This window comes from Rhinopithecus bieti, unplaced genomic scaffold (assembly GCF_001698545.2).
Source record: "Rhinopithecus bieti isolate Rb0 unplaced genomic scaffold, ASM169854v2 scaffold_12640, whole genome shotgun sequence".
Lineage (NCBI taxonomy): Eukaryota > Metazoa > Chordata > Mammalia > Primates > Cercopithecidae > Rhinopithecus > Rhinopithecus bieti.
The window spans coordinates 203302-216950 of NW_016807406.1; the positions used below are offsets into that span (position 1 = coordinate 203302).

The 13649-nt window shown below is 40.3% G+C and overlaps 1 protein-coding gene across 7 annotated transcripts in view; it reads right to left on the reverse strand.

Moving 5' to 3' along the window:
- Positions 1-13649, reverse strand: part of CNTN4 (contactin 4) — a 1016652-nt gene that overhangs the window by 133967 nt on the left and 869036 nt on the right. For all 7 annotated transcript variants that reach the window (XM_017881656.1, XM_017881655.1, XM_017881658.1 and 4 more), the window contains one exon: positions 13366-13516. In XM_017881656.1, coding sequence (XP_017737145.1) covers positions 13366-13516 — 151 coding nt within the window. The remainder of the gene's footprint in view (positions 1-13365; positions 13517-13649) is intronic.

Below are 13649 nucleotides of genomic sequence, written 5' to 3' on the forward strand. Positions count from 1 at the left end.
AGCAACTCCTCCGCCTGGCTGGGTCCCTCTCTTACCCTCATTTCTTGTACATGGCTTGCTGCATGTACATGGGCTACAGCATGAGACTTCTCCCTTCCCTGTCTTCCGCTGTCTGTGAAGCATTTTCTTTCACAAAGGCTTAACTCACTTCCTGTTGGAAGCTGATTTTGGCAGACCCTGCCTGGCTAAGAGTCTCTTCCCTGTCTGTTCCCTAAGCACTGCTATGGACTCTATTTGGACTATATTATGTTAATTTCTGCTTCGCTGGTGGTTTCTAAATTGTTTCATGTGTGTATACAGAGTCACAGTAGCTGAATTTTATAAACCTCTAGAAAGCAAGTCCTGTGATGGCTGTCTTCTCTTTCCTTCTTCAACTGAACTAGACCGTTCATAAATATTTATCATCATAAACTTAAAACACCTGTATAAAATAGTCCATGCAAAACCATGGATCCTCAACCAAGGATGGAGATTTCCCATTATTTCAATTTTTTACTGGTTGTTCAGAAATACAGGGAAGATAACCAGGTATCTACTTTTCTCTCCACTGCCACCATCCCTCACCCTCTGTGTCTTCACATTTAAAGCTCCCTTGAGCTCTGATTTCTCCAGGGAGTTCAGATTTTGGGGGCATGAAAATAAGTTCTTCCTGGCAAAAGCTGGGAGACACTGCTCTAGAGAGCAAAGTGAGATAATTTGGACCTCCAACCAAATTTACTTCCCCTCTGCTTTGGATAAGATGGACATGCTGGAAGTGACAATTTAATCAAAAGTGTAAGTCACAAAGTACAAATAAAAGACACAGCAAACAAAAAACAAACAAAAAACCCAAGGTGGGGGAAGATCATGTTACTATGAAGATGTTTTAAAACTCCACATTTCCAGAAATGTACCACAAGTTAGACCAGAGTTTGGCAAACTTTTTCTGTAACGGGCCAGAGAGTAACTATGTTAAGTTTTTTGATCTGGGTGGGATCAGTCCCACTTAGTCAATCTTGCCCTTGCAGCATAAGAGCCGCCAGCCACAGGCCATTTGTGAATGAATGAGTATGGCTGTGTCCTGTCCAGTAAAACTTTATTTGTGGGCACTGAAATTTGACATTTGCATAATTTTTATGTGTCACAAAATGATATTTTTCTTTTGATTTATTTCTTGCCATTTAAAAATGTAAAATCATTTTCAGTTTGCCAACTGTACAGACACAGGTGGAGGGTTGGATGTGGCCTGTGGACTGTAGTTTTTCAAGGCCTGGATAACAGCATTTCAGGCAAGGAGAACAGCAGGTTCTCAGGCTTTGCAGCAAGAGGAAGAAGGCCATTTGAGGAAATGAGAGAAGGTCCATGTGCTCAAGAACTGAGGGTAAAGGTGAGTGAAGTGAGACAGCTGGTAGGATAGCAGGCAGGAGCCTGAGTAGCATACAGAGCCTTTCTGGTCATCTCATAAGACTTAGTGTCTATCCTAAAGTCAATGGGAAGCCACTGCTACATTGTCATACCTGAGTGTGCATTAAAATCATATGGGAAACAAGTATTCTGATTCCTGGGCCCCATCTCAGAATTCCTGAGAAAGCATCTTTGAAGAAGGAGAGTGGGACTCTGCTTTCTAAAATATATCTCAGTTGATTTTGCTGCAGTCAGCCTGGCATTGAGCTACAGAGCTAAGTTTGGGAACGACCACTGGATCTTTGCTCTGGGAATGGAGAAACACTGCCTTAGGAAGTCGAAGTGCTTTCCCAAGTGGGTGTATGGTAAATTACAGCAGATACTACTTGAGTACAGACACTGAACTCAACCAATGGAGGACAGGTGATAACTGAAAAGGAAGTGTGAAGCTCCAGGACAAAATCATTCCCTCACTCTGTCTGTTTCCCAGTGAAATGCAAGCTTCTTGGCTTGCCGTGCAATGCTTTTCTCAACTGGATTCTGAGAGATGTCCCAGTTTTATCTCCCCCTGCTCAAACCTTTCTCTCTACTTTCCTTTCAAATACATTTCTTTCCTGCTGCTCCTTACACCTAAATATCCTATCACCACCTTTTCTCCAATCCCCTCCAAGAATCAGATGATTTCGGTTGGTTCATTCATTTCATACAAGAACATTAGTGCCTATTCTACTCTAGGTATAGCACAAGGAGCTGGGGAACCTGTATGCTCCTACACAAATCGCGCTTTTCATCATGGCCCTTTCAACCTCTTAGGGAAAATGAACATTAATTAAATAATCAATAGATGTAAATATGAAGTTTATAACTATGATAATATAAAAAGTCTGTTAAATCATGGAAGAAATTGTTTTGTTCCTTTTCTATGACACATGTAGAACCTTGATTTAAATTAGTTTATGTTGCCTGTTATGGGGAGGGGGTTGTAGGGAGGAATGGCATTAGGAGTTATACCTGATGTAAATGATGAATTGATGGGTGCTGACGAGTTGATGGGTGCAGCACACCAACATGGCACAAGTATACATATGCAACAAACCTGCACGTTGTGCATAGGTACCCTAGAACTTAAAGTACAATAATAAAAAAAAAAAAAGAAAAAAAATGAAGAATGAGTTCATGTCCTTTGCAAGGACATGGATGAAGCTGGAAACCATCATTCTCAGCAAACTAACACAGGAACAGAAAACTAAACACCACATGTTCTCATTTGTAAGTGGGAGTTGAACAATAAGAACACATGGACACAGGGGGGGAACATCACACACCAGGGCCTGTCAGGGGTTGGGGGGCTAGGGGAGGGATAGCATTAAGAGAAATACCTAATGTAGATGACGGGTTGATGGGTGCAACAAACCACCATGGCATGTGTATACCTATGTAACAAACCTGCACATTCTGTACATGTATCCCAGAATTTAAAGTATAATAAANAGGAACAGAAAACTAAACACCACATGTTCTCATTTGTAAGTGGGAGTTGAACAATAAGAACACATGGACACAGGGGGGGAACATCACACACCAGGGCCTGTCAGGGGTTGGGGGGCTAGGGGAGGGATAGCATTAAGAGAAATACCTAATGTAGATGACGGGTTGATGGGTGCAACAAACCACCATGGCATGTGTATACCTATGTAACAAACCTGCACATTCTGTACATGTATCCCAGAATTTAAAGTATAATAAAAAAAAATTGGTTGTTTAATGTAAAAACAAAAAAAATTAGTTTATGTTGATAATCTCAAATACATCTTATACCAGGGAGAAACATGACAGATATTCATTAAACTGAATTTCTCAAAGGTGTGATGTGGCAAGTTTCATCTTGTAGAAGATTTGGGTGAGGGCTGGTTCCAATGAAATCATTTAAGAGGTTGGTTGAATCGCTGTAAAATTCACACAAGAGACAATAAGGGCTGAAAACCAGGGGAATGGCAAAAGACTTGCAAGGAGGGGATTAATATGGGAGACACTTCGAAAGATTTTTTTTTTTGTTAAATCAAGTGTTACCTTTAGATTGGACACTTTTTAAAAAGTAGTTTCATATACAAATTCCATTATATGTTTTGAGTTGTGTAACCACATGTATGTCTTGTGGTATTACTATGCCACATGACTAGAACAAAGGGTCAGACCCATCTCAGGTAGTCACTGGATTTAGTCATCATTTTAACCCCGGCCATAAAATAACGACACACTATACCAACATAGAAAAGGCTTGTGGCTGAGGGTAAGTTTATGGGGTCTCCCAGAGGACTGGGCCTATGGATTCTGACAAACATTTTTAAAATGCAAATCTCCCTAAACACTTTTGCAACTGCACTTCAGGAGAGCTTAACACCATAACTATTTTATCCATGGCTCTAGGAGAGACAAACTGAAGTAATGGAAAGAAGTTCTAGGTCTGAATTTGAAGAGCAGTATAAGCTCTCTCTCGTAACTGCATATGCAAAATTAAAATGATAGTACTACCAATAAGCAGGGCAACAGATTCCAACTAGAGCAATGATGCTCATGTTGCTTTGATGTTGTTTTGCCTCCAAGGCAGGATTTCCATTATTATGGAGATGAACTGCCTCTAATTATTGCAATAACATAATTGTTCCCCAGGGCAGAATTCCTAATAACAGAGCTCTATAGCTCTGCAGCAACTGTAAGAGATATCCTGAGGGCAGGTTTCTCATTAAGAGCACATATACAGACACTGCCTCCAGAAGAGAAACAGAATGCCTGAAGCAATAAACTTTCCTTTCCACACTAGGATTCCACAGGCCTTCTGGGCAAATACCTGCCATCACATTTGCTTTGCCTCCCAGACTGCCAGCGTTGTCTTCTGACCTGGGTTTCACACCTTGTATGCAACACAGAGTTGTGCAGCCCGGCACTGGGATTTCCTTCCATGTCTTACATGAATTTCAACTCTTCCAAAAGCCTTTGGGAAGAGAGGCAAATTAGGGTTATGATCCAATTTCACTTTGGAGGCAGACATCAGTGTCTATAAACAAGACACATGAGCATGAATTTCATTCTTATTTCAGTTGGATATTTTCTTTTGCCTTTTTTTTTTTTTTTTTTTTTTTGAGACGGAGTCTTGCTCTGTCCTCCAGGCTGGAGTGCAGTGAGTGATATCGGCTCACTGCAAGCTCCGCCTCCCGGGTTCACGCCATTCTCCTGCCTCAGCCTTCCAAGTAGCTGGGACCACAGGCGCCCGCCACCATGCCCGGCTAATTTTTTTTGTATTTTTAGTAGAGACGGGGTTTCACCGTGTTAGCCAGGATGGTCTCCATATCCTGACCTCGTGATCCACCCGCCTTTGCCTCCCAAAGTGCCGGGATTACAGGCGTGAGGAACCACACCCGGCCGACTCAGCTGGATATTTTCACAGAATGCTAGACTTGATTTGATTACACTATGAGGGTCAGGCAGACCTAAACATGTATTTCGTTCTGACAAGATATGCCTAAGAATATGGATGTTTATACAATTTTATTGTGTCTTCAAAACTAGTCCACAGTGGACTAAAAGTACTCTGCCCAAGATAATGTTAAGGTTCCTAAATCCAGCAGTCATGGTTGCACCATTATTTTTTGGAAGGTCTTGGAAGCACCAACTGCTTACTCCTTGTTGCACCTTTCTCCTCCTTTGGCTTCTGTTTGTTACTTTCTGCTAGATGTTCTCCCACCTCTTTGGGTCTCCTCCTTCACACCTCCCAGCAGGCGTGGCTTCTGCTCATTCTTTGAATGTGTCTGTTCCTCAGGGTACCTTCCTTTGAACGGAGATGTTCTCATTCTATAGAACTCTCTCTGGATGAACGTATGCACTCCAATGCACTCCATGGCTTCTTATCTACTGATTATGTCTTATCTATGGATCTTTATCTCTACTCCTCAACTCAGATCTGTACTTCCAGTTTCCTATGGGACACTCATATAGCACTTATTCTATGCCAGGCAGTGTTCTAGTGTTAAAGAATGGAACAAAACATACACAGAAGGCCCAATAAAAAAGGCCTTTCAAAATGGAAGGAGGCAGAAGAGGAGGTCAGAGTGATGGGATAGGGAAGAACTTGCCTTTACTGGTATGAAAGAAAATAGAATCTCGGGACTCCAAACTCACTATGCCGAAGAAAAAGTTAAGCTTGGGAACTGAGTCACGCAATACTGCTTTCCTTTTGTTCCCAGGCCGATAGCTGTAATTTCACAACCCTGTATCATAGTCTCACCCATAAGCCAGGTTCCCACAATGATAGAAGGCCGCATATCTCCCCAGATGGCCTGCATCGTAAATGAAATTCCTTGTGAGCCCCTAAATCTTTCAGGATACACATGCCCTGTATAAACTAGCCCTAAAACCAAATTCCATTGAATCTCACCTTGACAATGTCAATTACCACCTTATCTTCCCAGGGAGAGGAAAAGGACAAAATCAGAAATTATCCCTTGGCTGACCCTGCGACCAATGCATAACTGACTTTTTCCTTGACGCTCCCTTTTCACATGTAAAATGTACATTTACTGAGGCTGATCACAGCCTCATAAGAATGTAAGCACCTGCCTCCTTTTTTTTCCTCTCTTGCTTGTTCTTTCCCTTTTAAATATCGAAAATCCTTAAACCCCTTTTGGAAGAGCACCAGTAACAGATACTCCAGTGATATATGTATTTCTCAGCCATGACCTCAACCCTGGCTAAATAAACCTCTACTGATTGAGACCTGCCTCCCTCACTTTTTCATTAAGCTTTGAAGATGGAGCAAAGGGACCATGAGTCAAGGAATAGAGATGACCTGTAGAAGCTGGAAACAGATTCTCCCCTAGAGCCTCCACAATGAATGCATCTCTGCTGAAAGCTTGATTTTAGACCAATGACGCCCATATCAGAATTTTTACCTCCGGAACGATAAGAATATAAATTTGTACTTTTTTATTTTTTATTTATTTTTTGAGATGGAGTCTGGGTCTGTCGCTCAGGCTGGAGTGCAGTGGTGCAATCTCGGTTCACTGCAAGCTCCACCTCCTGGGTTCACACCATTCTCCTGCCTCAGTCTCCCGAGTAGCTGGGACTACAGGTGCCCACCACCACACCCGGCTAATTTTTTGTACTTTTAGTAAAGATGGGATTTCTCTGTGTTAGCCAGGATGGTCTCGATCTCCTGACCTCGTGATCCACCTGCTTCAGTCTCCCGAAGTGCTGGGATTACAGGCGTGAGCCACTGTGCCTGGACTAAATTTGTACTATTTAGCCAAACACACACACACACACACACACACACACACACACACACACACACAGGCACATGCAGCACAAATTTCTGTTCTCATGGAATTTACAATCCAATGGGTGGAGGGTGGAGAAGATCGATAATAAAGTTAAAAAGTGGGCAAGGTATGGTGGCTTCTGCCTGTAATCCTAGCAGTTTGGGAGGCTGAGACAGGAGGTTTGCTTGAGGCCAGGAATTCAAGACCAGCCTGGGCAATATAACAAGACTCTGTCTCTACAAAAAATAATAATAAAAAAAATTAGCTGGGCATGGTGGCATGTGACTGTGATCCTAGCTTCTCAGGGGGCTGAGGTGGGAGGATCGCTTGAGCCTAGGAGTTCAAGGCTGTAGTGAGCTATAATCTCACCACTGCTGTCCAGCCTGGGCAACAGAACAAGATCTTGTCTCTAAAAATAAATAAATAAATAAATAAACAATTAAAAGTTAATATATAGTATGTGGGATGGTGACAAATACTGTAATATATAAATTAGGAAAAGAAGGTGAGGGTTTTACAATTTTAAGTATGTTACTGGGAAAAGGTGTCTGTGAGCAGGTGACATTTGAATGGGAATCCCCATTTGAACGACGTCACCACTTGCAGGCACCTCACGTTCAACACACTAATAATAACCTCTTTATTTGCCCCTTCTCAGTCTTGCTCCTTCTCTGTTTACTACTATGGCAAATGGCACTGCCATTCACCAGCTCCTCAATGTGGGATCCTAGGAGTCATTTCCTTTTTTTCCTCCTTCTTTTTTCAATCCTTCTACTTACTAGGTCACTAAGTGTTTTCAATTCTACCCTTTAATAGCCTGTATATCACCCTTCTCTCTTTCACTCTCAGAAGACTGACGTGATCCATGTGTTGTGATTTTCTTCCTAGACTACCACCTGGAATTGCCCTCGCTGCATCCTCAACCTTGCCCTACCCTGATTCCTTCTGCATGTTACAGGCACAGTAATCTTTCTGTAGCACGCATATGACTGTGTACTCCCTTGCATAAAATCCTTCAATTCTGTCCATGGTCTTCTGATTCAAGTCTAAACTCTACAGACATAAAACACAAGGCCTCCACCATCTATTGCTGCCCTACATTTTCCAGTACTCCTTCTCAATATATCACCTTTATAACATATGCCTCAGGATTGTTGAAAAATTTATATTGATATTGTGCTACTGGGCCTCTGCGCTAGTCTATGAGCACCTTGAGGGCTAGGTTCATGTCTCCTTTTTTTCTCTCTCTCTAGTGCCAAGCAAAGGTAAATATCCAGTGAGTGCTGCATCCATGGAATGAGACTGGAATTGGCTAGATTCACAAAACAGAGTCATGCTGCTGTTCTAAACCCATGCCTGCAACATGCAGGCTGTAGGTCTGAGATTCTTTTTGGAAAAATTCAATGGCATACCTATATCTGCTTACTATCCATATGCTTGACATAATGTATTAGTCTAATATTTAAAAGCATGGAGGGAAATTCTTAAGCATAAGAATAAGAAGCCTTTATTTACACAACATTAACAAGAGTAACAGTTTACTCATTTATTTGGCTTTGGTGAAAACTAAAATATTTTTTCTCAGTGGGTTTTCCAGACAACTAAACTTTCTTGTCTAAGCACCACATTAATTTTTAAAAATAAACAGTGGCAGGGAGTGGTCTTTCTATGATATATCATTCACTTGCTTGCCTTAATCTAAACTCACTGAAGATCATTTTTTCTCTTTAGTATAACAGTAATAATCATCATCCTTTTCTGTGGAGATAAATAAAGCTACTTTTTCCCCTTATTAAAACTGCTTGGAAATGACCAAAACAGTGAGAGGATGCCAAACAATGCTGTCTGAAGAAATCAGATACAAGGGGGACATTTGGGCTTAGAAAAGAATTGTAAGAAAACATAGGGTAGCCTCCCAGTATAGAAAGTGAAGTGAGAAGTGGTGGAGAATAATTTGTCTGTAAAATTCCATAAAGTGAAACCAAAAATGAGTGGAAGTTGCAAGGACATAATCTTCTAACAATTAGTAAGGTCTCCATCATTATTAGTAACCAGGGAAGGATGTGGGCCCAGCCATTGTGGGGATCCCTGCCCTGGCATGGAAGACGGGTTCTGTGATTACGGTGGGAATTTGGCATCAGTGTCTGCGCAGCATCCATTCCCTCTTCTTCTGGTGATAGCAGCTTGATTTCTTTGGGAAAACCCCTGTCCCATTCTCAGTCCACATGGTTTGAGGCAGGCTTTCCCATGTGGCTCTTAGGACAAGCACATGACTCACGTCTGCCTCATCAGTGGATCAGATCCTCCTTGAGTGTGACTGGTCCAGAGAAGGACACTGACCAAAGCAAGCTTATTTGATTCTATTCAGGAACTCTTGAGATACATTGGAAAAGAGGGTGAGTACGTGGCTCCAGTAGTCACCCTACTAGCAGGAGAGGAGAGCCTTTTGGAAAAGAAGCCAACATGGCCAAAGGTGCAGGTAAGACAGGAAGACAGCGAGACAGAGTCCTGATGATACTGTGTGAGCACCTGAGCCCTGTCATACCTGCAGTTGCAATTCATCCTGGATCTTCTCAAATACATGAGCCAATGAATTCTCTTTTGTCCTTAAGCCAGTTTTGAGTTAGGTTTCTCTTACTTGCAACCAAAAGCATCCACCCTGGTTGATACAATGGTTGTATAGCTCCTTATAATTCTAGGATTCTAGGTTTTTTATTAATGATTCTACTATTTCTGTATTTTAATGTTTCTGTTTTTAATAGGTCAACTTCAGTCTTACCTGCCTCAAAGTACCCTCCATCTAAAAACTAAAAGTAAATAAAATAATCAACCTTATTCAATTAGTAGCTTAATTCCTCAATTCATCCAAATGATTCCAACTGCATTCATGGTAACTAGAGATCTCTCCTGAGGACTAAAGCTCTTGAGCTGTGTGACAGGTCTTCCCTGTTTTAAATGCCTGATATTGCCTACACTGATTGCTGGAGACATATACAAGACAATAAGAAATGTTTTACGTTTACGGATATTCTGCCTACCCAAGAAGAATGTCATAAAATTACTTGAATTTTCAATCTTTTGTTTAGATGCTTGGATTAACATAGATAAGGCTAGTGTGAATATGCTGCATATTTCCAAAAGAATGGGAAGCCAAAACAAGAACACATTTGAATACTTGAAACACATTTTTAAGATAACGAACATGTTAACGTTAAACCAGTGTTTCTGAATCTATATCCACTTAGCTAACTACAATATCACCATAAGGTTAGATGAGACAAAACCTCTTTAATTTTTAAAATGTTGCTTCTAATACCACTACTGTAAACTCACTGGTAGGCAGTTGATTAATTAAAATTGAAATTAAATGTCAATAATAAGAGTTTAGCAAAGTCTTTCAAAACATAGAATCTAGGCAGAACATTAATAAAAGGGTGCTTGATCATAAAGTGTTGTTTCACTGTATTATGCCAGTATTTTTTACTTAAGGGATTAATAATCTTTTAATCAAAGGTTAAAGACTTGCCTTGTGATTCCTAAGATTCTACATCTCAAAAGAGAATTAAGGCTAATGAGGCAGTGCATTAGAAATTATTACTCAATGCTGTATAGTCAAAGAATTTTGCACTTCATGTTGGTCTACCAGGTCAATCCTTTCCTAAAATAGGGGCTCTAAAATTTTTTACTCATCAGTTTCATCTACAATTGCTTTTGCTCACCATCCACTTCATTTTCCCTCTTCTCGATTGGAAAGAAATGAGAAAATGGCAGAATCTCTTCTCTGCCAATGAGAAAACAATCGTAGAATCTTTTCATTGTTCACCCATTTCAGAAATTAAGAAATGTTCCACTTGCTGTGTTTTCTCTGAAGTTAAAACCAGTGGCTCATGAAATAAACTTGGTCTATAAGCACAATTTGTATTGTACATCCATCAAAATAAAAATTAGTTGCTGACATTTAAAAGTTGGAAGCTCAAACAAACATCTAGATTTCTAGTTTCTTTTGAAGAACAAGAAGATGAGGAGGTACCTGACCCGTGTCTCTATACGGCTGAGCGGCAGGTGTCTCCCTTGGATGGGGCACACATTGAAGTCCCCAGCATTCCCCTATATGCTACACCTGGCCAGTTTTTTAATGTATTTACATTAACAAAATCATCATATCTGGTTAATACATTCTGAGTGAGGTGGGAAGGAGGATCAGAACTGTGAGAACACAGCACTCATGTGGAGAGTAAGTGCTAATATTGACAATCTGGGACTAGCCTGGTCCCAGTGAAGGTGGAGGCGATATATAGCAGTAATTAGGTAATGATGGGGAGTTTCCTCAGTTTAAATATATATATTTTAGTGCAAAATAAATGTTGAAGCATATTTGGACCATATTAGTCAAGTCAGGCATAGATAGAATGAAAACTGGATAAAGACAAGCTTTGTGGTAAGTCAAGTGGTGGAAACAATCAATTAAATTCACTTATATAGAATTCTTGATACTGGCATACTATTTCCCCAAAGGTAATTTAATTAGCTTGTAACAATGGTTAAGCTGTAGCAACAGAAAGCAGTCCTTAATACGGTTCAAAATATTAGGTTGTCTCTTTTCTTCCAGGCACATAGTAAGATTATATTTCACTGCTGGGTTGCAGGAACATGTGACTTGTTTTGGCCAATGAAACGTGAGTGAAAGTGCAGTGCTGCACTTCTAAGTAGAGGCTTTAAGAACCCATGCATGTTTGGCTCTTTTCTTTCTGCAATGGCAATGTTCCAGAGCATCTTGGTCCACCAGGCTGGACTTGGAGAGGAGGAGAGCTACCACCAAACCACTGATGTGCACTAGGTTCGAAAGAGAAATTGCCTTTTGTTGTTACAAGCCAGAAACTCGGGGTTGCTTGTTACAGTAGCATAGCTTAGCTTCTCCTGATTGACCTACAACATTATTATAACTTTATTCTTTCATGATTTTTGACATGTCTAATACTCATATTATTATTGTCTTAATGTCATTTTAAAATTAAAACTTTTAAAGTGTAGCCTTATTCTGAGAAATACATGTGGTACATACTAGTTATATTTCAACTATATTAAAAGTAAGTACATAACTATTAAAAGTAATCTCATGTGCCACATTTTAAGGAACAGTGAATTAAATAAAATAGAAAATGAATCTCAAGTTGAAGACTGCAAAATAAGCAATTATGCTATTGATTTTCAGGTTTGGCTACAAATTTGAATGCCATGTCAACATTCAATGAACTACACTGCTTTCTTGAGATACTAGAAATCAGAAAGGGATGCATACTATGAATTTAATACGTGTGTTACTCCCTGTTCCATAGCAAGCATTAAAAAATAATATATATATGAATACACCATTTATAAACCATACCGTTTGTTTACAAAAACCGTTAAAATAGACAACATTGTCATCATCAGATCTAATTTGTATATGCAAATCCAAAGGTGTACAGGTGTAAAGGGTAGATACATACACATTTTTATAGGTTTCCTTCTTGCATCCTTGAGTACTTGACCTTTAGCATTAATTAAAATCATTATATATACAGCTGGCAAATCTTGTCTTATAGGTGACAAACAGATCCACGCATAATTACCATTTTGCAATAGATTAAGTAGATTACAGAAAAAGGTAGGGGATATTTTACAGGGGTGACAGCCAAGAAAAGATCTTAGAGACACCTGCCATTTCATGCAAGCTAATGTAAAACCTCAAATAACTCCTATATATTTGCATTGTATACACTACATGCATTCTAAATGTAATTCATGTATAAGAAATACACAGACGAAGAGTTTAGATATTAGAAAGAAAAAGAACCTGTTGTCTCAAAAAGATGTAACTGAAATAAAAATCAAGCATAATAATCTGCTGCATGAAGAATGAGTTTTGAAATTAGAGATAGCCTCAAAAAAGGAGAAACTAACAGGAGACATAATAGCCACTGCCATATAATTGAAGGGTTGTCATAGCAATTAAGACCTGGGCTTATTTACATATGCCAAAGGACTTAGGATGGGGAAAGGTGGGGACAAAAATTTCAGGCTAAAATTAAGGAGGATGTTTCTTTTCTTTTCTTTCTTTTTTTTTTTTTTGAGACGGAGTCTCGCTGTGTCGCCCAGGCTGGAGGGCAGCGGCGTGATCTCAGCTCACTGCAAGCTCCGCCTCCCGGGTTCACGCCATTCTCCCGCCTCAGCCTCCGAGTAGCTGGGACTACAGGCACCCGCCACCACGCCCGGCTAGTTTTTTGTATTTTAGTAGAGATGGGGTTTCACCATGTTAGCCAGGATGGTCTTGATCTCCTGACCTTGTGATCCACCCGCCTCGGCCTCCCAAAGTGCTGGGAATACAGGCTTGAGCCACCGCACCCAGCGAGGATGTTTCTAACTGTTCATCTTCAGGCAGCTCTGGCAGTCTTCAGCAGGGATCATGTGATCTATCTCTGCAGGGAGTGCTTTGTAGAATTCCCAAATCCAGAAGGACTATAAAGATCAATAACGTACCACTCATCCTTCCAAAACTTCTGTTCTTTTTTTAACACTTAGTCCAGGAATAGCAGATAGTCACCCCACCTTCCCCTTAGAAGTATTAATAACAGACCAACAAATTATTACGGGTTAACCAAATATTGAAAATAATTCAAGACAGTACCTTTCATTTTCTTTTAATATGTCCCTTCCTTTCTTCCAGGTGTACACAGGTTTTGGAGATGCTTTTGGCTTACACTCAATGACAACTTCACCTCCCACTTTGACAAGAGTGACTCTTTTCAGGAGTGTTCTTGAAAAATCTGGACCTACAGCTGAAAGACAGTGAAAAAACAATTATTATGCAAGACAGTCTTCCATGAGATAATTCCTTAGTCCCTCCCTCCCTCCTCCCTCCCTCCCTTCCTTCCTTCTTTCCTTCCTTCCTTCCCCTCTTCTCTCTCTCTC